Source organism: Toxoplasma gondii, chromosome XII (genome assembly GCF_000006565.2).
Source record: "Toxoplasma gondii ME49 chromosome XII, whole genome shotgun sequence".
In the NCBI taxonomy this organism is placed as follows: Eukaryota; Apicomplexa; class Conoidasida; order Eucoccidiorida; family Sarcocystidae; genus Toxoplasma; species Toxoplasma gondii.
Window position 1 is genome coordinate 3000408 of NC_031480.1, and position 23263 is coordinate 3023670.

The following is a 23263-nucleotide window of genomic DNA, read 5'->3' on the forward strand; positions in this document are numbered from 1 at the left end:
CTGTTCTTTACAGTTCATTCGGGTCAGCATGACGTATATAGCTAACACGTGTGTGCCGCAATTGCCTGGTAAACGGATACCGACAGTCTGAGTTTCCTAGACGATAGCGCGCTGAAACCCCACCCGGTGTGTTGTTCCCACTGATGAAAATAGTTCTTGTTTTCCAAACACTCGCATTCGTGTTTCCTGACCGGATTCGTTGCGGTATGCAGTGACCCAAGCGTCACGCGTCGGTTTTCAAACAAACATGCACAGTGCGTTTCATGAACCCAAAGCTCTCCTTGCTTCCCACTATACAGAAGTGATACTAAAATGCAGAATCTGAGGGGCAAGAAATTGTTGAATCTTCATTTGCCAGATGGGTGCTCGCGACAGCGGAAGTAATGCTTCGCGGTCGACTTGCGCCCGCGCAGGAAACTCTTACTCCGGCTGCTTGGTGTGCAGCTCCTCTGTCAGCGGGACTCCATCAGTTCCTGCCCGACAGCAAAAAGACGACACAGCCATGGGAAAGACACATGTTATGACTTTTAAGCCAGCCACAGGGTCTGTCGATTGACTCGGAATGTAAAGGCTCATTTTTGGCAACTGCGCTTTTCGCCGCTGCGCAGCCGGGCACAGTCGAAGCGACTTCTTGTCGCTGCCACGTTCACTGCGGTGTCTTGTCTCGCCGGCAAGGAAATGAGATGCCCACTTGGCGATGTCAGAAAGGGCAGTCTCCAGTTTTAAAAACTAGAGCGATCCACATTCTCCAGCGCGTGACGACATCTCGATTCTCTCCCTCAGAGTGTGCAAGGAACGATTCCTGTTTACCCGCCAGTGAAAGTCGCTCCGCCGGCCGCGGGTATCCGTGTTTGTCTTCGGTATTTTCGTCGGCCTACGAAACTCCGCGTTACCTCCGTTCCGTTTCCCAGAATCTGCTGCTCAGAGGTGCCTGGTTCTGGGAACGACGCATCGTGTCCCTCTTGTAACAACGGCTCCGCCATTTTATGGTGTGGCCGTCGAGAAATACCGCCAACTTGTGGAGTTCACAGCCGTTTCGCGGTCAAGGGAAGAAGCGTTCAGGGTCCGCGGGACCAGAAGGATTGGGGGTGTATAGACAGGCGACGCTTCATGCAGACGCATCCGACACGGCTTTCCGCCGTTGCCGTGGAAGCTGAGAAGAGCGTTCGACCACTGGATGCATCTGCCCACTCCTCGTCTACTTCATGTTCAACTCCCTGTTTGCTGCAGTCGTGAGACTCGCGCAAAAGCCCCCCAAAATGCCTGGTCACTCGCGAAGAAGCGGCTCTCCGCAGCCGAAGACCCGCGAAGCCATACACGCGCGGAGAGTGCGTGGCGCGTTCTCTGTGTGTACGGAATCTGTAATTCAGTGTCTCAGTGCACGAATCGCAGAACCAAAGGGTTCTGATTCTGCTCAGCAATCGATCGTTGTCTTGGGCCAGCAGGTAAGATGTGAAACCTGTGTCTAGCATTGCCCATCTCGAGTTGCACCGGAGTTCAATGACCTCTGGAGCAGAGATAGGTCACAAGACGTCGCTGCTCGCCTCGTTCACGGACATGCACGAGTTGTCGGGCATTTATACCGCCTCAAAATGCATTCTACGTAGTACTATTGACATATGTGCGCTCCTTTATGTGTCGCACTCTTGACGCACCAACTAAGCGTCCTCCGTGAAGAGAGGAAAGCAAACCCAACCTGTACAGATAGTATATATATATATATATTTATATATATATATGTAGTTGTCGGCTGGCAGCTGCACCACAAGAGTATGTGTTGAGAGCCGGACTTTGAGGGGTACGACAGTGTCGTGAATTGACTTTGACCCAAGCGCAGAGGGCACTAAACATGCACAGTTGGATAGCTGTTCGGGTCGAGAGTTTACGGAAGATCAATGTGGGTGCCGAGGTTGAACACAGTCTCGCCTGTTACGTAGGCAACTCGTAATTAGACGACGGAGAGCCGCCAGATACCTTCAAGGGTTCATCAAGTACTGCCAAAGAATGTCTTCCTTGCGACCATGGTCCTCCTAGCACTCTGTAGTGTGCTCTGTTCTTGTGGAATCGCCCCAGAAGCTGCTCAAGGAAAGGCGCCTTATAGGCATGACAGCACGAATACCGAAGTGTGACTTCGTGACGGCCTGGCCACTTGGTGCGCCGCCTGCGCTCACAGTTCTGTCGCCCTCCGGTGAGTTTCACAGAAGCAAGTTGCCGCGTCGTACGTACACGCAAATCTCTCAGAGTGGAAGCCAGGGAGTACTGGACAGGCCTTCACCGTGATGTCTGGTTTTCGCAGTTTCGCAAGTGTCCCCGTTCGATGCAGAGGGCCTGTGTGTTTTTTAAAGCCTCCGAAAGCCTACTCGAACTCTCCCATCTTGTATTCTGTTTCTTCTACACGCGTGGTCTTCGGACGATGATGCTTAGCAACTCGACTTGCGTGAGATGTAAAAGAGAAGAGCGTCGTCGTTCAGGACAACGCCTCTGTTGCAGGCGTGCATGCTGTGTTGGGTGTTTCAGCCAAGTCCGGACAGCTCCACGCGCGGCTGTACACCTGCGGTTCTTTCTTTCACATCGATGTCTCTAACATTGATGGCTGTTGCACTTCGAAGTCTTTTACTGTCTCTTTTAGGTCACTTTTTTGCCAGCATCGTGGAGTCTGCGGCCGCAAAGCCGGAGAAGTCGCGGCCAGGGTGTCCTCTTTCTTCTGCCTCTCCAGAGTTCCGAATCGAACTCTTTGGGAGGGGTCCACAGCACACGGGGCCGGTGGTTGCCCTTGAGGCTCCTCGCGGGACAAAGCCATGGAGCAGCGCAGTCGGTGGAGGCGCCTTCTGTCCAGGAAAAGAGGAGCTGTGAGTCGGGTTTCCTTACTTCAACTCTTCATCAAAAACGATCTACTCCTGTCACGGAAACTGTTTTCACATGACATTACGGAAAATGTGAGCACGTGCAACGAACTATGTCTTGAAGAAATCGTCTGTGAAGGGGCGACTGCCTGTGTTCTTGAGGGAAGCAAGGCGAGCACACTCAGCGAGTTAGTGGGCGACAGTCAGGAGCCCAAAATCTTAACTTTGTGGTTGATACATTTTCTTCGACCCGAGTGACCCCTGAGACCATCACCGTTTCCCCGGTGCTCCATGCGGCCTTGCCCGTCAGATTCGTGTACGTGGCAGAGGCGAGGAAGCGCGAGGGCGGAGATCCTGACGACGGGTCGAACTCAATAAATGGAGAAGACAAGAAAGCTGACAGCCTGGACGCCTACGAGTTCAGGACACACTGGGGAGAACAGCTCGTGGGACAGCGGAAGGGTCGCCTCGTCCTGACGGATTTCCGAAAACAGCGTGCACAGGTGCTGACGCCTCCCGAGTCGGAGACTGCATGCGGTCAGGTACGGGATACGTCCTTCTCTGTGGGTTTGCTGGTACTTGTCTCATCAGCATATGAGTGAGATATCAGTCAAAGGTGAAACCAGTTCGGTTCGCGTCACCACGCAGACGAGTAACCTGTGTTGTTCTTCGGCTTCTACATAGATGTGTGAGACTGAGGCACTATCCACAGGGAAGTTGTGCCGATAATCTAAAGATGCAAGATTCGAACGGTTCCAAGGAATTCATACAAACCGTACCTTCTCCTCTAGTTCCACGGACACTCGGGGTTCGAAGACGTGAGGCCTTTCTTTTGATGCCGACAGTCGAAACTCACAACGCTCAGCTGTCTGATGCAGGCCAGTGGGGTGGTGGTACACAGCAGCCGGGAAGAACTGGCTTGCCTGCCTCCCGTAACTGGAGTCATACATTCAGTAGCCGACATCCTTTCGTGTCTGTGTATTCGATCATGCCGTTCAACGAAGAAGCACAAACGGCTTCACCAGACCCACAATCTGCCTCAAACGCCTGGAGAGACGTCTGGGTTCTCCTGCACAGACGCCCGACAGTTTTCCGCAGTGCCCGAGTCGGCGCTCGAGTCAAAGAAACAGTCAGGTGTTCTGACTGTTTTTTTCTCGACTTTGTCGCTCCTCCAGTCTGCTTACAAACAGTTGGTTCCGGCTTTTTTGGAGTCTGCTTTGTCGTCGTGAGCAATGGAATTTCTTTGGGAAAGCCCGTTCATGTCGCCCATTTTTGTGTCCTCGCAGCCGCGCTTCCTGTCCGACGGCTCCGGCATTGTCTGTTCTGTCTGGGACCTGGAGCCGTACTGGTGAGTGCGACGGTCTCCAGTGCAAGGTGTCGACTGGGAAGCCGTCTCATTTTCTGTCCGAAGTACCCAGAAGCATGTTCTCTCCGAGTTAGCCAGCAGTGTCATCTCGGGTCTCTGCCTGCCTCAAAGACGTCACGCAAAAACCTGTCCTTCCCCCCTCTTCTTGTACACGGGAGTGTGCGTTGTGTTGGAGTCTCATTCTCGTGTTGAAACAAATTGAGGGCGCGTCTGTCCGTACACACGAATTTGACAGCCAGAGTACAGTTTAGACGATTGCGGCGAGCGCCGGACTACACAGAATCTCTCGCCTCGTCTCGAAAAGCGAATGTGCTTTGCTTCGAAGGATAGTCTCTAAGCGTCGCCCTCGCTTTCGTTGTGATGTTGACACTTGCCATGTGCGTTCGATCCGCAGTCTGGGCCTCATCTACTGCATGAATCGACGGAGCAAAGTTTGCCTTGCGCAGCTGCCATCGCCGAACAAGACGGAGGAAGGATCAGCGGACGAAAGAAAGGCAAGCGAGGAACCGCGTGTGGAGACCCTCGATTGCGACTGGATTGAGCTTTCTGGCGACGAAGACTTTGCCGCTTGGAGTCCGACGGTTCTCCTCGACCACCCCGATGCCGATCGCAACGTCCAGCGCATCGCTTTTCTCGCTCTCGAGAAAGACAAAGTGAGTTTTTCTCCGCCCTAAGAGATGATGACTCGCGGAACGTGTGGAGGTCACTCGACTCTAGTACAGCTGAGGAGTCGCTTCTGTCACCGGTAATACGAGAGGCGGCAGCCACATATCCCTCCATTGCGCCTGTTTTGCTTTTCTGTGATTCTTTCCCCTCTCAATGGCAAGCGGGTGGGAGCAGAGTCTACAAGAAAAAACTTGCTTCCTCGGCAGTGCTCAAGGCTGTGCCTAAAGATCTATCATCGATGCCTGGAGAAAGCGGCGTCTACACGGAACACGCTTGTTTGACAAATAAGGGGGAAACCTGAACGATTCAACGAAAGAGAGAAATCACACATACGACAATCGTATCCTACAACCTCCTGCTTGACTTCCGTTGAGAGAACGTATGACGTCGATGTTTCTCGGGACAGTTGTGTCAAAACCTCAGGCAGCGGACCTAGAGTTTCGACTCTGGGCAGCATGCGAGAGCTCGCCAACTCCTTTTTCCTCTCGCGTTTTCGCTGCTGCGGCGAGCACAGACTACACATCAGATTCCTGGAGTTTAGATCTTCCAGGTCTTTGCTTGTCGGACCTAACTTCCCTCGCATGATAGTGGGGTGCCCTGTATTTGTGCGACTTGTGTGCACGCGCGCAGAGTCCCCTCACAAGCGTCTCGGTCTTTCTTCTTCTGAGTGGCCTCTCGGTCGGATATATTTCTTTCTTTTGTCTGTTCAGCGTGCCGTTTTTGTAAACATTTGCGAAATCGAACCTTTTCTTTTCTTGTTAGCCAGAGACGTTGCCACACATGTGCGCGCCTCGCGTCAAGGCTGTGACGCTCCGCCGAGAAAACGCGTTTTCGAGATGGGAGGTGGTCGAGCGCCAGACACTTGCAGAAGCAGTCTCTCTTCCTCAGGGAGAAGAAACGTCTCTTTTCTCAACTGGATCCGTTCCGTATTCTGGAATCTACACCGACCGGCTTGGCCCTTGGGTTCACAAAGACTTCCTCTTCCTCAACACGTTTATCGGCGCCAGAAGGACTGTAGTAATTCTCAGTGCCTACGGAGGTAAGACGGACTCCAGTCACGGAGTAAAGTGCATCCTGACTCTGACCTCCGCTCAAGGTGTATTTCGAGCTCTTTAGGATCGCGTAGGAAGTCCACCGCTGCGGGGGTAAGGAGCGTAACAAGTGCGACACAATTTAACTGGTGATGCAATAATGTATGCTTGTCAAGCATTCTGAGAGGTATTGAGAGAGAGGGGTAGGCTGAGCTCCAGCGTCTTTGACGTCTGCTACAGTTTCGCGGGGAAAGGCTTTTGACGGGATTAAAAGGAGAAAAGTCAACGTGTCACTAGATTCAGAGAGCAACATCGACTGCGCTGTATCCTCACAACACGTTCGGGTCACTCGATCAGGGCGGCGTGTAGGTAAAATGAAAACTGCTGCAGATATAGAACTCGCTGAGCGGCAAAATTAATGCGAGGAATATTAACAGAACGCAGTTCTGATAATACACATCGTAGTAGAGTCCCCAGACACATGCTGGGTTGCCGAGGTATCTATACACCCGAGGCATTGACGTGTCTGTGTCAATTCTGCTTCATAAGTCTTCCCTTTGGTTTCGAGGGATGCTGTGGTTTGGATGAAAATCGTCTCTCGCTTCAGCATGGGGGTCTGAAGAAGCCCGCAAGCCTTACTCGTAGGTGGTGGAGAATTGGGGAAAATGAACAGATTCACTTGAGAGATAATTTTTCAGTCAAGACCTATAAACCCTTTACTGGTAATTTGAGACTTTCTACCAGTTCTGTAGCTTTACGTGAATCGTCTGTTTCCTCCATTCACTTGGTAAGAAAGAGTTCTTTTCACCGGAGAGGTCGCTGCTGCACTTTATATTTCAGTTGCTTCAGCGCCTACAGCGTTAACTGTGCGTCTTTTTCGGTGGTTCTTCGTCTCTCACTGAATGGCGACCAAAGTCCATATCTTGCATGTAAAGTAGAACCAGCGAGAAACGCCTTTCGTGTTGCCCGATCTTGGGATCGGCCACGTTTTTACCGTTCAGTTGACTAGAACTTTGCCTCAGAGAATCAGCCATGTGCAAAAGTACGTTCAGAAGATAAACGATATTCAGGTTGTTTTTAGTTTGCTTGCTGAGCGTTCAACAGCTTCCTGAACATTGAATAATTGAAAGCCGCTCAGTTTCCAAACTTGAAGGAGCTCTCGTCGATGTCTTCCCGCCCTGCTTGCAGAAGGGTGTTTCGGCGAGCTTCGTCTTGAGGGAGATTCGCTTCGAGTGAAGAAAGGGTCTCCGCCGGAAAACCAACAAGATCTGTCTTGTCCAGGGGTCTCTCTCTTTCTCCACGACGTCGCCCCCAACTGGTTGTTGCTTGAGAGCAGCGCACTTGACACTCCTCCTCAGCTTGTCTTAGCAAAACTGGAGATCTCCTGTGAGAACTCTTCCGCGGCTGTCCACACCATTTTTGCGGGGTCTCTCTCCCTCGGTGGCTCCGCTGACCCCCAGGTGAGCAGGCGAATTCAAGTCGAACGGAGATTTGCATTCGGGCTGCTGAATCTCGATTCCATTTTTGAGGTACAGAGAAACAAGGGCGAGTCGTGATTTCCGGGAACTCGTGTAACCAAAAAATGGAATGCTACGTGCGCAAACAAAGATAATCCGGGGAAACATGCAGCAGTCAAGAGTGGCTGTAGCATGCCAATGTAAACGGCGTCAGACAAGAGGAGCTTGAGGATCATGCGCATATACCGAGGAGTCGACAGACGTTTGCTTTCTTTACCGCATGGTCCTCTTCAAGCTCCTCTCGTCTGACGTCGTTTACATTGGCATGCTACAGCCACTCTCCACTGCTGCATGTTTCCCCGGATTCTCTTTGTTTGTGCACGTAGCATTCCATTTTTTGTTTACACGAGTTCCCGGCTCAGTGAATTCAGCCAGTAGAGAAATTGGATCTGGAACAGTAATTGCTCTTTTTCTTCGGACTTGCTTCTGGTCCGTGGCCGACATATGCGTCTCCTCCACCTTGAGCTTCCTTTGTACGGCGAGGACCCGTGGTTGTTTTGCGCTAGGTTTTTCGACCGCTTGGATGTGGACTTTCACTTTGGGAACTTCTCGCCCTCTCATTTATGTCCCTGCGTTTAGGCGCTATTGCCTTGGAGTCCGTTCGCGCAGCTGAAAGCCCATCTCAAGAAGCTCGAATTTCAGTATCTTTCGGGTTCTCGACACACGCTGCTAAGGTGGAAAGAATCTCCGAGACGCGATGGGCAGAGAGCGCTGGCGGTGGTTCTTCACGGCGGTCCTCATTCTGTTTCTGCAAACATGTTTAGTGCCGAGGCGACTTTCCTGACGTTTCTTGGTATGTCTGCGCCGAAAGATCTCAGGCATAGTTCGAAAGAGTACTCTTCCTGCCTCTTACAACTCTACATGCTGCCAAGGTAGCTACGCTGGCTGTTGTATGTGATTGGAGGCTCACGTTCTCGCGTCTTAGGAGCTGAAAAACCAAGCGCTTGGGGAAGTTGTTCCACTGTTTTGTGTTCTGGCATGTTACACACAAAGTGCTGCGCATAGGCACAAGCCGTGCTTCTGTATTTTGTCGAGCCTGGAATTTCGGGGAAAGGAGTGAGAAGCGTTGGCCTTGTGAATCATGTGTCGAGAGGACAGCGCTTCTTGACATCCATCTCCTCCACACGAGGGGGGCGTACCACTAACATAGAGGTCACAGATAGACCATGTAGTGCCATTATCACGTATCACAATGGAACAAAAGGCTGCGTCTCTCCCCTTCGTCTCTTCTTCACCTGTTCTGGATGGGGATGCTTCAACGACCCATCTCATATCGCATCTCTTAGGTACGATATGAAGTGATGTAGCGCACTTGCGGGTTTTGAGTTGCCTGGGTGCAAGAATTCCATCAGAGGAAACGCCACTGAAAAGACGAAGCGAATCAAGTCGGGCAGATTTTTCCAGTCTCTAATTCTGATTCTTCCGACTTTTCTGGATGAGAGCGTTCCCTCAAACCCGTCACTTCATCTGAGGACTGTCTCGACTCTGGCGCTGGCTCCTGGTACAGGGTTCGACGTCTTCGCTGTCAATTATCGGGGATCGCTCGGATTCGGACAAGAGGAGTTGCTCTCCCTTCTTGGTAGGCTGTTGTTCACGGAAGGCGTGTCTGTCTGACGTTGCCTTTCTGTCGGTCCGTGTGACCATTGACTTACAGCAAAGACATCGCACTGGCTTCCTGCATAGACTTTATAGAGGATGTGTAATAAAAATCATTTTCTAGGGATTGCCCGCCGCGTTCCCGCAGCCGGTTGAATTCACTCGCTTCAGCAGGAGCGCTTAAAATGTTTCATTAAGGTGGATTTGTTGCTCTGCGTCGACATCAAGGATCTTGACAGAAAGCGCTGTCGTAGAGACGAAAAGGACTCTCGCCTGAGGAGTGTCGCTGTCGTGTCTGCCTTTCAAAGTGTGAACAGGGCTAGCGAAGCTTATAGACAGAAAGAGATTCCCTTTCTTCTCAGGAAAAGCGGGACGGCAGGATGTTGATGATGTGAAAGAAGCTGTCAGTGACTTAATCGCGAGGTACGAACACCCCTCCCCCGTCCACTGATAGGTTTCGCCAGCTGTTGGTACGAATATCAGGAAAACGGTTCGTTTAAAATGTCTGCAACGGGCATGCTGCTTCTCTGCTCCTACTACAGTCTTAAGAAAGGGAAATGACAAGTCTCGAAGTGTGCGATGTGGAGTGACCAGAGTCGTTGTCGGAGATGGGGTGTCTCTGCATCAGAGTGTAATTGTTTATACTTTTTATGGTGTCGGAGAACGTGATCAGTCCCTGTTTGAACGCGTTTGCTATGTTTCAGAACAGGCGAGTCGTCTGTCCTGTAACTCGACTTTGTCGCGTATTAACCTGCCGACATCACAGTCTTTCTCGTACTTTGAGATCATACCAGCTGTGAGAAAGGGTCGCAGGATAACACTTTTTCGCCGGCGGGACTCCTGTAGTGATGCTCAGGCCCAAGACCGGGCAAATCTAGCAAAGTAGAGAGGGGACAACAGCGGTTCTAAATCCGTGGTTGATTCTCGGAGTCCGCGAAGACTCTGTCGATATCTCTTGTGTTTTGGCAGCGATCCGGACGCTTACACGCCTGCGAGGACGGTCGTCGTAGGCGGTTCGCACGGCGGTTTCCTCACATGTCATCTCATCGGGCAGGTGCGTTGAGAGGGGAGTTACTCTATTGGTCTTCCAGGACGGCTTCCTGGCTTACAGTAAACCTAGATGTGATATGCTCAGAGCTTCTCGGCAGTCATGAACACCAGTACGCCATTGAATCCACCATTCACAGCTGTCTCAGGCTGTCCAGTGTGGTGGTGTTCCGTGGTCTCGGTCAACACAGACAGTGTCGAGCAGCGCCACTCATCCAACGTGTACTTCTTGAAATGGATCTGCACAGTCATCTCTGAACGCCCAGGTCCAGGTGACCCGACTGCTCCTGAAATTACGTCCTGTAAATCACCGACCGGATCGAAAATTCGAATTCAACGCCTACTTGAAAAACCTACATTTATATACAAGCTGCACCACTGTCATCATGTTCACTTCGACAGTCTCGTTCCTAACGTTCGTCTTTATGGAAAACTTCGGTGTATCTATTCACATTGGCGATAATGGACTTGGAAATGGTCTATTTGTACCTATTGGTGTACACATCAGACATGTATTGTCGGTGCTATCGTGGGCTTCTTTAATCAGGGTAAAACTCTTGAGCGTTGTACCGGCGGTGGGGACAGAAACCAATGTGAAAACATGGAGGCGTATGTCGCGTGAGGCGAACTGAGGAAGTGGATTGGTGATAGAAGACAACAAGATCGTACTCAAAGGCGGCATTGCCTTCTTCACACCCTGCGCTGCTTCCGATATTGGAACTCAGTGCAGATGTTCGAGGGTGCACGGCGAAAGGGCGCGGTAACTGGAAATTAGTGTCCGGCATGGGGATATTGACTTCCAGGGGAATGCCTCAGGACCGCATTTAGCCACGCTTCCGTCGTATGCAGCCCAATGTGATGGCTGCTTTGTTTTTCGCGCAGTTCCCAGATTTGTTTGCGGCGGCTTCAACAAGGAACCCCGTCACAAATTTAGCCTCGATGGTGGTAGAAAGCGATATTCCAGGTACGTGCGAAAAGTACCAATTGGACGCAAGAAGGTATTTTCACGCTGACGTTTTGGGGGACAACGACAATTTTTCTTCGTGGGCAACCAAGACAAATAGAAGCTGCGAAACTGACAACCGTCTTTGGTGCAGAACGTGCCACTCCGCGTGGTTGCCACAATATAAGGCGCAGGAAGCTAACGTGAGCAGTCGTGCACTCGCCGAGTGAATCCAGCAGGGATTCAACCATGAGGAGAGCAGTCCGTTTGGCTTAGTTGCTGCGCACCGTTTTTAGCCACACTTGACAGCTTCATAAAACGTTCCTTTCCGCGATTGGACAGGAGTGATTCGTGGAGATTTGAATAGTCAGAGCGAAGGGGTTGACAGTACACTGCACCTAAGGAAATGTTTTCCCGCATATGGAGTGTCCGCAGCGCGGGTGGTGGCGTGCAGCAGTCGTCAAGGACTTGATTGTCTACAGTAGTATGATCGGTAACGCCGTAGTGGGAGAATTGCGCTCTGAGGTAGGATGATTTATGACCTTTTGGGGGGGGAGTTGATGCGCCACGAGTTGGACCAGCGCATTCGTTTGCGACTCGATGCCCTGATCTGCAGACTGGTGTGCCGCGGAAGGACTTCACAGAAAATTCCACCCTTCTTTCGGGCTGACGGAAAATGACATTGTGGCTCTTTACAAAGCGTCACCGGTCGCCTACGCGCAACACGTCAAAACGCCTCTCCTTTTGGGTATCGGCAGCGCGGACCTCCGAGTAAGGTTCCCGACAGGAGGCGTCGGTGCCTGCCCGTCTTCCGTCAGAGGCGGGTGAATGCTAGAGACGTGCCACCTAACAGCCTCTGGAAACTGTGACTTTTGTCCCGAAATAGTTGCTGACCTATCAGGGTGACTTTGCTGGAAGCTGCGACGAAATTGCCAAGGCTGACACGCGAGTCAGTGTCATTGGGGGAGTGAGTGATCGGAGCTGACCGCGCAGGTGCCAGATGGAGAAAGTCTGTGGTGATACCAGATTGAGAACGCAACACTCCCACGACAACGCGGGTGAAATGAGGGGAAACAATTTGAGGAGCGCGTTCGGGCATTCGACAATCGCGTACGGTGCGTATTTTGGTATCTCCAAAGCCGGTTGATGTCGTATCCTTTGCACCCAGGTACCCGCTTGTCAGGGCATTGCATTCCACAAAATGCTGCTTGGACAAGGTAAAGGCACTTTCCTATGTTTTTGAGGATTGCAAGGAGGGATTTATCCTTAGGCTCAGCTATCACAGACACGTATGTTTGTGCCCGACGAAAGTCTAAAACTCGGTGCCAGCACGTAAAACTCGTGCGCAGCCGTGTTCAGGCCGTTGCCAAGCCTCGGAAAAGTGGTGTCTTCGAATATCGACTTTTGGCCAGTGTTGTCACTAAGTGTGTTGTAGACACAACTAGGTGTCTGGACAAAACTCGATTCTGTTTTTCCGCTTTGCAGCATGGGTTTTTTTGAGCGGTTTGCACGCGTGTGCGGGCGGTCTTCCACCTAAACCCTGTCAGTTGCCGTCTGTGGTTTGTGGCGCAGGGAGTTCAACGCGCTTGCTTTTCTATCCGGATGAGGACCACAGAATTGACCGGCCGACCTGCTCAGAGGATTACTGGATCAACACTGCTCTGTGGTTTGCAGCGCACACTGGAACCCTTGACGCTCTGAACGATGACGTGCTTCCAGCTTGCACGCTTTGAGACCGGGTGCAAGGACACAACTCAGTATAAAAGCAAAACAACTGCCGCATATAGTTGTATGAGCAACGAGTGAGGACGAAACTTCTTTTGTGCATGCACTTTTTGTAATAGCCCAACACTTCTACAAAAATGGTACCGTCACAGTCAAATCCAGACGACAGTCCACGACGAGGTTGACTGCAGTGTGCTGGGCGAATTTGGCGGCTTCTACACGCTCGTTTCCACTCCACTTTTTTCCGGAAACAGTCTGAAGAGCATGCGTGAGACGTATGGTTTCCTTTTCGCCAGTGTATCAACCACGAGCCGTCCGCTGGTGTCGCAGAGCGCGGCTTAGTAAATGTTTCAGCTGAGAAAACGAGTGTTTCCGCTGCATCTGCTTGGGGCAAACGACGAGTCATGCCTCACTGGAGGAGAGAACGTGCGTTGTCAAGACTGCCTCTTGGATCACCAGGCTGTACGCCTGCCTAGAAATCAGCGACTTGTGTGCCGACAGATTGACACCACGAAAATCGAACTGAACACACCGTATCCGAAACACCCGAAGCGATACGCGAGCAGACGATCCAGGGAAACCTGTGTGCCACTAACGACGGTGCAAGTCGGCACACTGTTTGTCAGTCTTACCCTAGCATTTCATTGCTGCCCACTATCTACACCTAAAGTTTAGGAAGTGCAATTCTGGCGGCAAAGCACGAAGCTACGCAAATGTGTGATGCTGGGGTTTGTCTCACGGCCCACAGTGACCATGTATCGGGTGTAGATGACACTCTTTTGTCTTCAAAGGGTTGACTTCCTCACCACGGTTTTTTGTAAGGCGCCGAACGCAACTGCGCCTGCCATTCGCCTCCCGTCTACCGAGGCCGGTAGCACACGTCACAACTGCACTTGAAGCCGAAGACTTCAAGAGCATCCTCCCGTTCCTCGGCGGACATTGTTTCGATGCCGTCCACATACGAAATGCAGAGCTCTTCTCCCGGCTGTACCGGTCTCGTTGTCACGAGCGCTACTCTGTTGGTTCCGTATGGGAACTCGAGGCGGACGTTGGGTGCACACGAGTGGTTCATTCGCCCTATAGACGGGTAGAACCCAGTTCCGTGGACATCGGGGAAAGCGTGTGGCCGGACGAGCTCTCGAATCCGGTTGCCCTTCCCGCATGTTGGGTCTTGTGCCTTTTCGTCCGCGGTACTTTCAGGCAAAAGTGCCTCGCAGGGCACGTCGGCGAACCGCGATGACAGAAGGTCCCGCCGCTGTCTTCGGCGCTCGACAAGCTCGGGCGTTTCCTCCATTTCATCTTCTTCGTCTGACTCGTCTTCCTCTTCTCCGAGCGCGCGGATCATCGCAACTTCTTTTTCCCTCAGCAGAAACGCAAGGACGTCTCGGGAATGCCCTGCGAGAGGGGCATTCGCGAGCCACCCCCGGAAAAACGCGTTCAGCGGAGACGCCACCACCACGTGCGAGTTGGTTTTCTCCAGCAAGCCTGCGATGCGCGACAGAAGTTCACTTGACTGCTGGAAAAACGAGGCGACAATTTGCGCGCCAGGCTGTTGGGCGGCGGGATTTCCCTCCGGAAGTCCAGCGGTTCCATCGCCTGAAAACGCAGAGAACAGTTGGCGACACGCGAGGTCCAGCACATCCTTCCTCTCATGCGCGATGGACGCCTCCGCCAGGCCGCCCTCATCTTCCCCTAGAAACTCCCACCGGTCGTGCGCAAAATCCAGCAGGACTCGGAAGAGTCGCTCCGCCTCTGTTCGGACTTCTCGGGCGTTCTCCCCGACCAGTTCCCGAACGCGGCTGTGCTCGCGATGCAGCAGTTCAGCTCTCTCAGCCGCCTCTGATACGCCGTCGCAGAGCGACGAGTCCGCAGGACGCTGCGGCCCGCCAGAGAGAAAGGGGAAACACACGTTCTCCACTGCGTGCGTCACCACGGCGCATATGGCCTCGGCAGCCAGAAGCAGAATTTCCGTCTGTTCCAGACAGAGTCTCTTGAACGCGACCAGCGGGTGAGTCTCGCTCAAAGGTCCTACACAGAGAAACCGGTGGCTCCGCTCCAGGTGCACGCGCTGACACTCCTGGGAGCAGTACACTTCCCCGCAGCCACCAGGGCACTCGATGACGGAGGCAAAGCACGAGTCGGGGAATGTGCCTGATGGCAAGTGGTCAAAGTCCGACAAAACCTCCGGATTGGCCGCCGCAAAAAGGTGCCGGAGCTGCGCCCCTGCATGACCCACGACGCGCTGGCACTGACAACACGCGCGCACCAGGCTCTTGTTCATGGCATGCTGCAGAACACACGCCGGAGACTCCTCGTAGAACCGAAACCCCGCCGGCAAAGCCATGGCCGAATATAAGCCGAATCCCCGGGCCTCCACGCGAGGGTGTTTCTGCATCACAAAGTATGGCGAAGAGCCGAGCAAGGTCGAGGGCGAAAACTCACCAGCGCACGCGCCGGGAGACAGAGCAGGAGTAGCCATGGTGCTCACCGAGGGCGGAAGGAACTCTTGTTTGACGCGGGAGCGGGAGCCGATGATGAAACAGTTCGTTTTTTTCGGAAGTTGTGAACCATCGACCAAGTTAGAAAACACGCTATCAATGTCTAATCCGCCGTTTGTTCGAGTGTATATTAAGCAACACCGCGCCTTCTGTTGGATTTTTTTTTGTCACAATGGAAATGCGATGTTGTATCTCGGGCTGGAGTGAGAAGCGAGAGAACACCACCTGCCTTCATTCGGATAAGACGAAACTACTGCTCTCTTTCTTCTCAAACATGTCGATACGAACACGCAATTAAAGTCGGAGTGTAGGGGACCAGCGTTTGCATGCACCGGTGAACCACGAGTCCCGAACCGACGAATTTAGAGGGCAGACATGGATCAACGAAAAGACAGATAAACGGCAACAAGAGCGATTCGTGCTCGAAGCAAGGGGTCTCTACGAATAAATTGGCTTTGGGGAAGACTTGGAACTCTCCAAAATGTACTGTCAGAGCCAGCAAGGGTCCTTTGGCAGTCTCGCATGCGCTCGTGTACTGCATGCCAGTCAGTCAATTTTGACGGTGAAAAAGGAAAAGAGGCACCATATGGAAATTTAAGATTAAGAAGGAGATTGATTTTAACACAGTATTTACAAATGGCTAGACTTAAGTTGTTTTCTCGAAAAAACGAGGACCATTTCGCAGCTGCTCGCAAAGAGGACCAACACACCTTCTTGAGAGTCGCGAGCACGAAGGCGCTGCGTGACCTGTCACAGCCTAGAAAGCAAAGAACTGAATATCTTCGTTTTGTAAAAGAAAAGGCACAGTGCAATAGATGGCATTTCCCTCCGCTTGCGTGCGGTAGTCCCTCGCAAAAGACGCATGCATTGAAAATGCGCGTTTGCATGCATCCACCGTATCCGTGTGCGAAACTGTGTGTCAAGGAAACGGAAACGCGTCACCAGGCCACATCATCAAAGTTGAGGTCGTCTCCTTGGTTCGGGCTTCGTCTTTGCTTCCGTTTACAAACTATTTCCACCGTATTACAGCAGTGAGTTGCCCTCGCCTCTGCCAGAACTGCCAAATGTTCTACCCTATGTAGTCGGGCGAGTTGTCAAGCATCTCTTCTTGGCTCTTCTGGCTAGTTAGTGCATCTGCACCGGTATGAACTTTAACCAACTTTTCCGTTGTTGTCACTGAGAACGACGGTGTGTTTCGTGGTAGACGGTCCCGTCCTGTCCCCAGCAACTTCCTCGTCGGGCGGTTCCTTCGGGGAGAAACTAACTGTTCGTACGGCTGTTCTGCACGCTGGTCACGAATGGCAGCGAAAATGGCCGCAGCAAGTAGGTCAATTCGTCAGGATTCCGTTGGCCATTCTGCGTCGACACTCGCTATGACAAAGCGCGCTTCTGTTTTAAGCCCTCATTTCGCTGATCTAAACTCGAAGCGTGGTACGAGGAATAGATTCCAGAAGCTATTCAAATGTTCTGTTCAGATTGTCTGTTCCGATGTGCCGGCTGATCGGAAATTACCTTTGGTGTGTCATCTCAGATGTCTATACACTGGGAATCTGACCAGCGGTGGCCGCGACGCATACCCAGAGTCTCTTACTGTTTTCTCAAGGCCACCGTGGAAGTGTTTTGGTATTCACTCTTTTGACTTCAGTCATCCCCTTCGAATTCTGCACGGACTCTTGGGATGCGCGCTGTCCTTGCCTCGATCTTCCCAGAAACACTTACAAGTGTTTTTCATTCCTTATGAATGACGGCTGTTCGACTTCCCTCGGCGTCATTTGCCCCTGGCCTCTCCGTATATGAAATGAGAGCCTTTCGTTTCCGGTTGTGTAGAGACACCCCAGTTACCTCTAGCGACATGGACCCCGCGCAGTCGAGGCACCTCTCGTCGCTGGTCGTTTCTACCTACGGCATGCCTCTTTGTCAAGCGTTTCTTCACGAATTGATGCGCAGAAGCTCTCGAGTTCCCTTTGTTTCTCTGCCATGGCTCTCAGCGCGACGACACTTTGACCTCTTCGTTATCGGAGGCGGCAGCGGAGGCCTTGCGTGCGCTCGACGCGCGGCAACGTACAACGTTCGGGTGGGTCTGGCCGACGGCAACAGACTCGGAGGCACCTGCGTAAATGTCGGATGTGTTCCGAAGAAGGTGAGAATACACCCGAATGTGCAGAAGAATGCGTGGCGTTTCTCAGTCCACTACGTTCGTGTCATTTTTATGCAGCGGGCAGCCTCACCCCTCTTCGTCGATGATCTCCTTTTTATTGACTCCTTGCACCGCTTCTCTGTCCTTTAGCACCGTGTACTCTGCTGGAAACGGTATGTGCACCTGGTGAAGACGGGCGTCACGAATTCTTGTGCGAAGTGTACCTGCTTGACTCCACACTTCGAGTGAAGAAGCTCTTTTTTGACAGACCGTACCGTCACATTCAGGGTATGAACGGCAACCGACTCTCTCGACCTAATGGGAGTGTAGTGAAGCGTACTGTCGTTATTTTCAGCGATCCATCACACACACCGGCTTCTGTCGTTGCTCTCTTCTCCTCGCTGTGCATCTTCTTGGACTCTTTTCTTTCGTTCTCGTTGAATTACCCTCCCTTGTCGCTGTCTCTTCGTCTCCTGTCTGAGTTCTGTTTCCTCCTTCTCCTCTGTCGCTGTCGGTGTTCGTCTCTTCCCCGTGCTCTTCCCGTGTCTCCCTCTCTTTTTGCGACACTCTTCTCTGTATGTCTTTCGTCTGTTTAGGTCATGTGGTGTGTAGCGTCGGTCCACGAGACACTGCACGAATTGAAGAATTTCGCTTTCACAGTGAAGGAGCAACCGACTTTCTGCTGGCGCACGTTGAAGACGAACAGAGACAACTACATAAAGAGACTCAACAACATTTACCTGAACAATCTGAAGAACAGCGGCGTGACCTTCTTCCCTGCCTACGCAAGATTCGCAAAGCCGGAGGCGAAGACCGACGGCGGGCTCGCCCACGCAATCGTTTTAAAAAGTGCAGATGGAAACGAAGAGACCGTTACCGCTGACCACGTCCTCATCGCTTCGGGTACATACACTCCAGGCTGGCGACAAATACGCAGTGGCACTTTCTCCAGAATGCGCTTTCGCCTTGTGCTTGTCTTTCGCGATTTGTGTGGACAAGGGAAACATCTGGAGAAGTCAGGGAAAAGATTCTATTTGTGCATGCATTTCCTGGAAATAGGACAGGCTTCGTAGTTTCGGTAGAAAGTAGAACGAGGCCTCTAGGGTTTCACTAAACGCGATGCGTGCAACGAAATATGCTGTACCGTCCAGTCCCCGGGATTTGGATGGAATCACTTTTAACACTGCACAGTATGATAAAACACACCACTCAGGTACGGTATGAACTGTGCCCGTGCCTGGAGGCAGAAGCCACTATCCTAGGTCTCTCCGCGCATTTCCTTACGAAAGCACACACGTCCACGAACCCTGTGTTTCCATCTTGCATCGCTCCATTCAGGAGCAGCAGAATGTCAAGTATATATGGTCGCAGTTCCTCTTCGTTACGTACTCACTGCCCGCACCGTTGGAAGGCTGCAAACAGTTTTGTTGAATTTTTCGTTGCAGCCTTCCTTTTCTGGACTCGAATTGAGACAGGGAACGTTCCTTCGGGGTTGCGGTTGTATAATGCTTTTCATCCTCGATCTTTTCCTTCAAGAGACAGATGATTTCACAGGGAGTTCTTTCACAAGCGCGGTCTCTCCCATCTCCGACTCAAGTTGCTCTTTGTGGTGCTTTGCATCTTGCCCTCTAGCATTCTGTGCTTGTCGTTTCGACATGAGTGTTGCTTTTCCTCTTAGTTTCGCCTCTGGTTTCCATTCGCGGAGCCTTTTCTCGTCCTTTCATGTCTTCAGACAGTGCATATGTTGAACTTCGTGGTCTGGCAAGTTTTCTCCTTTTTCAGGTGGTCGGCCTGCAAAAGCTGGAATCGAGGGAGAAGAGCACACGATCAACAGTGACGGATTCTTCGAGTTGGAGGAAATGCCGCAGAAGGTTGCTCTCCTCGGCGCAGGATACATCGCCGTGGAATTCGCGGGCGTTTTCGCTGCGATGAAGTGCGAGACTCACCTCTTTGTCCGGCACGAAAGAGCTCTGAGGAAATTCGACGACATGATCAGCATGCGTGTAGACGAATTTATGAGGAAAGCCGGGGTACAGGTAACCAAAGCGATTCTGTCGGATTTCACAGAGACAACGAAACAAATGTACATCTGGAGAAGGACACAGAGAGAGGTAGAGAGATGACCGTAAACAAGTATACATGTATATATATATGGAGAAATGTAGAGCCAAATATCGAACGATGATGGCAGATATATATATATATATATATATATACGTGGAAAGATGCAGCGAAAGATGGAGAGATGATGGTAGATATATGTAAGGGTATGGAGATGTAAAGAGAGAAATAAGATCAGATAATTCGAGAACCACTGGTATAGAGGAAGACAGCGGGGACGGCTATGCTGGGACTGTTTTATTCATTGGGCGAACTGAGTTTTATTTTTCCAGTTTTTTCTTCAAATGACGTTTTGAATGACCTCACACTTTTCACACCTTGTGTTTCTCTGCTCTGACCGTGTCTTCTCTCATTTCCCCTTTCGCTTCGTTCTTCGCCGTGTGGCGTCGTCTCGCTTCCTGGAAAGAACCTTCGAAGCACGCAAATTTCGGGATTGCTTTTGAATTCGTTTTTCGAGAAAGTGACATTTTCTGGACTTCGTTCTCAGATCCACCCACACAGCGTCGCGAAGGCGGTCCGCCAGGAGGCAGACAAGTCGCTGACTTTGGAGTTGACAAACGGAGAATCTTTTCGGGGCTTCGATTCCGTTATTGTATCTGTTGGCCGCGTCCCCGAAGTCGCGAATCTGGGTCTCGACGTGGTGGGCGTGAAACAACGGCACGGAGGGTACATCGTTGCAGATGAATTCCAGAATACCTCTGTCGAGCAGATCTACGCTGTCGGAGATGTTAGTGGAAAGGTCAGCTGGCGTGTAGGGAGCCGAGAAAAAGGAAAAATTCAAGGTGCTGCTCTCTCTGCAGGCAACGTCTTACGTCCGTCAGCTTTGGGAAACAGAGTGCACCGGCATTTCACGACAACGAGACTGGCATTCGGAAAAGTCATTTGAGGGATAAACGAGGAATCCAATTCTTAGTCGATACTGCCCTATTATCTACTCACGTGATTATACGTAGGTACTCATAGATCAATGAATATGAGTCCATGTATATATATATATATATATGGATGTCTACGTAGATACATAAATGTGCATTTGTATGTATGCATATATATATATATATATATATAATATATATATATATATATATATATGTATATTTACACACACTTATATACAAGTAGGGAATATAGGGGGGGCATATAGTCTTTACATCTTGCACACGCTCTTGAAGCGACACACGTTTCTAAATCCAAGATTCTGGCGACCGTCAGGAGATCACGTCCGAACCTTGGTGGCATTCTTACGTCTGATTACAGCTGTCTTCTATCAGCGTCGACTCTGGAAAAAGTTTTTGTTCCTCTTCAGATTGAACTAACTCCCGTTGCGATAGCGGCCGGACGGCGACTCGCAGACCGCCTTTTCGGCGGCCTTTGCAACGCCAAGCTCGACAGCGCATGCGTGCCTACCGTTGTTTTCTCGCATCCTCCGGCCGCATGCGTGGGCCTGACAGAAGCGGAGGCGAAGGCGACCTATGGGGAGAAAGACATCAAGGTACAGTGAACTGGAAATCTACTTTTCTGTGGAGAAAAGCACATCCGCCGGAAGAAGCTCGGCGAAAGTCTTTTGGCGTACACTCAGAACGCGTGAACACGAAAACACGTTTCACAGTCGGTGTACACTCTATAGAACAATAGATCCGAGCGATGAAGAGAGACAGATGGGGAGAGCGACAGACAGACTACTCAGAAATATAGCAAAAGTACATTTCCTTGTCGCATATTCGGGCTGATGCTCTGTAATACGGTATACATTACTCTATCATATGCAAGGACATGCGAATACGTAGTATGTGCATTTTTCTATCTCTGTAAGTAGGTATATATATATATATATATATATATATATAGCCGGCAAAATGCAGTCACGCAAGATGTCTTGACATATCGCAGCTTCGGGATAATTCTATCCCGTTTGCTCATCGAACGGTCGCTGGTCCTTCGAGATCATCCTGACGGCGAGAGGGAAAGTTGTATTGAGAAGGAATGTTGAGCCGAGATGTTCTTCATCTATGTCAAGGGGGGGTTGTCTTCTTTCCACTTACTGGCTACTTTCTTCTCTGCTAGGATCAGTCGAAGAGGCTAAGCTCTGTCTTCCACTTTGAAATAGGACGCACAGCTTCCAGGTGCTCATAGGAACTGGAACTTCCCTTCGCTGCGTGCATCCACACTTTTTCGACAAACTTACACTGTGGGAGGCTAGCGTTTTTCAAGCATCCACGGGTTGCCAAGGGGAGGTCTGTTTCCACTGAGACATTTCTACCCCGAGACGAACATAGCTTTTCTTCACTTTTCCTCTTCCCAAACAGACACGACCAATCGCATCTACAGGGAACTGCTGGAATGAAAAAATCTCTAAATCTTCGACAAGCGATTGTCGGTGGGAGCTTTTTCGTGGAGAGTTTGAGAGCTTGTGTTCACTTCTGAAACAATCGGGTGCACGGAGGCGAAACTCGTATTCACTGGTTTGAGAAAACGTGGCGTTTCCTTCCCCTCGGCAACCCGAAGACTGAGGGGGCTTCGGCCGAGCACGGTACACTGAAATTGCGGGAAAATTTTGGAGTTATTGTGTGCAAGAACGCTAATACAAATCTCTGCATGTTTCAGAAACGAACACGCCTTATAGAAGTATTTTAGGCGATTTTCGAGAAAGCAGCCCCGGAGAATTCTCTTTTGTCTCCTCTACAGGTGTATACAGGAACAAGTGTGAACCTTTACTACGGCGCCTGGCCCGTCGCTCCCGAAGAAAAACCGAAAACGTTCATCAAAATGATCTGCGTGAAAAGCCAGATGCTCAAAGTCGTCGGCCTCCATGTAGTCGGCATGGGTGCAGACGAAATGATTCAAGGATTCGGTGTGGCGATGAAAATGGTAGGAACAAAGTTCGCAACAACTCTTCCCTTCGGGTCTACGAGTCTCGGACCTTCGTGTCACGACTGGTGTCTTCCTCTTTCGCTACTGTAGGATATGAGTTTGTTACACTGTTTCCTTCCATTTGCATCCACCTCCCTGTCGCTACTTCACGACCTGTCTTTCGTGCACTGTAGTGGCCGGAATTTGCTTGCACCATGTTTAAATATCTTGCTTGTTGTTTTTTTTCTTACTTCTCTCTCATGTGAATACATTCGGTATCTCAGCGACACATGTGCACGCATTCAGCAAGTTCCACATTCGCTGAGACTCCAACAACCTCTGTGGTTCTCTGGCAGTGCAACAGACTCGCCAGTGGTGATCCGTGCATCATTAATAGACAGCTATGGTCGAATTCCTATAGATGCACATAAAACGTATACATAGATACATCTATAATGTTGTGTGAATCCAGATACATATCTATGAATTCATGTGGACATACATACACATCTATGCATATATGTGAGCATATGCGGATGTAGAGATATATGCATCTATGTGCATACAACTTTATGCGATGTCATGGTTTACGCGATTTGTCTTTTTTCAGGGAGCGACTAAAGCAGACTTTGACAACTGCGTGGCTGTTCACCCGACCGCTGCTGAAGAGGTCGTTACTCTGCCTCCGTGGGGACTCTCACATAAAGATTTGTAAGCAGAAACACACAAAGTCTTGTTTCTCCTATGATACATGTAACTTGTGGCACCGGGCATGTGCGTTTCATAGAGATCAAAGTCGTAGAAAACATCCTTATCACGGCAGATACGCCGGCAGTCCCAGCTTGTTGCCGGAGCCTTGATGGGCTTCAGAGATGTTTGCTTTCTTGTTTTTCGGCTGTAATTTCGGCGGTGACTTTCTCCAA

The 23263-nt window shown here is 50.9% G+C and overlaps 3 protein-coding genes across 3 annotated transcripts; 2 read left to right on the top strand and 1 right to left on the bottom strand.

Moving 5' to 3' along the window:
• Positions 1 to 546: 546 nt before the first annotated feature.
• On the top strand, positions 547 to 13277 carry TGME49_246800 (acylaminoacyl-peptidase, putative). Its single transcript, XM_002367026.2, has 16 exons — positions 547 to 1445; positions 2074 to 2188; positions 2630 to 2849; positions 3154 to 3385; positions 4130 to 4191; positions 4604 to 4862; positions 5638 to 5914; positions 7095 to 7366; positions 8003 to 8216; positions 8931 to 9002; positions 9382 to 9442; positions 9989 to 10073; positions 10949 to 11030; positions 11626 to 11780; positions 12178 to 12226; positions 12582 to 13277. Exons 1-16 carry the CDS (start codon positions 1206 to 1208, stop codon positions 12740 to 12742), a joined length of 2556 nt encoding a protein of 851 aa, XP_002367067.1. The 5' UTR covers positions 547 to 1205; the 3' UTR covers positions 12743 to 13277.
• Positions 13278 to 13457: 180 nt separating this feature from the next.
• TGME49_246910 (histone lysine methyltransferase, SET, putative) lies at positions 13458 to 15814 on the bottom strand. Its single transcript, XM_002367027.2, has one exon. It carries the CDS (start codon positions 15211 to 15213, stop codon positions 13594 to 13596), a length of 1620 nt encoding a protein of 539 aa, XP_002367068.1. The 5' UTR covers positions 15214 to 15814; the 3' UTR covers positions 13458 to 13593.
• Positions 15815 to 16199: 385 nt separating this feature from the next.
• TGME49_246920 (glutathione reductase) lies at positions 16200 to 23250 on the top strand. Its single transcript, XM_018780801.1, has 8 exons — positions 16200 to 16555; positions 17221 to 17372; positions 17966 to 18272; positions 19152 to 19405; positions 19978 to 20229; positions 20797 to 20982; positions 22176 to 22358; positions 22951 to 23250. The coding sequence occupies exons 1-8, from the start codon at positions 16531 to 16533 to the stop codon at positions 23053 to 23055; spliced, it is 1464 nt and encodes a 487-aa protein (XP_018634939.1). The 5' UTR covers positions 16200 to 16530; the 3' UTR covers positions 23056 to 23250.
• Positions 23251 to 23263: the final 13 nt, after the last annotated feature.

What these genes read in the sequence shown, in the direction of transcription:
- TGME49_246800 (XM_002367026.2), top strand. Translation starts at nt 1,206, where the DNA reads ATGTTCAACTCCCTGTTTGCTGCAGTCGTGAGACTCGCGCAAAAGCCC. An exon ending in GACTTTCCTGACGTTTCTTG is followed by an intron (nt 8,217 to 8,930) that starts GTATGTCTGCGC and finishes CTCCTGGTACAG; the next exon opens with GGTTCGACGTCTTCGCTGTC. An exon ending in GTCAGTGACTTAATCGCGAG is followed by an intron (nt 9,443 to 9,988) that starts GTACGAACACCC and finishes GTGTTTTGGCAG; the next exon opens with CGATCCGGACGCTTACACGC.
- TGME49_246910 (XM_002367027.2), bottom strand. Translation starts at nt 15,213, where the DNA reads ATGGCTACTCCTGCTCTGTCTCCCGGCGCGTGCGCTGGTGAGTTTTCG.
- TGME49_246920 (XM_018780801.1), top strand. Translation starts at nt 16,531, where the DNA reads ATGGCAGCGAAAATGGCCGCAGCAA. An exon ending in AGCGAAAATGGCCGCAGCAA is followed by an intron (nt 16,556 to 17,220) that starts GTAGGTCAATTC and finishes CATGGCTCTCAG; the next exon opens with CGCGACGACACTTTGACCTC. An exon ending in TCGGATGTGTTCCGAAGAAG is followed by an intron (nt 17,373 to 17,965) that starts GTGAGAATACAC and finishes TCGTCTGTTTAG; the next exon opens with GTCATGTGGTGTGTAGCGTC.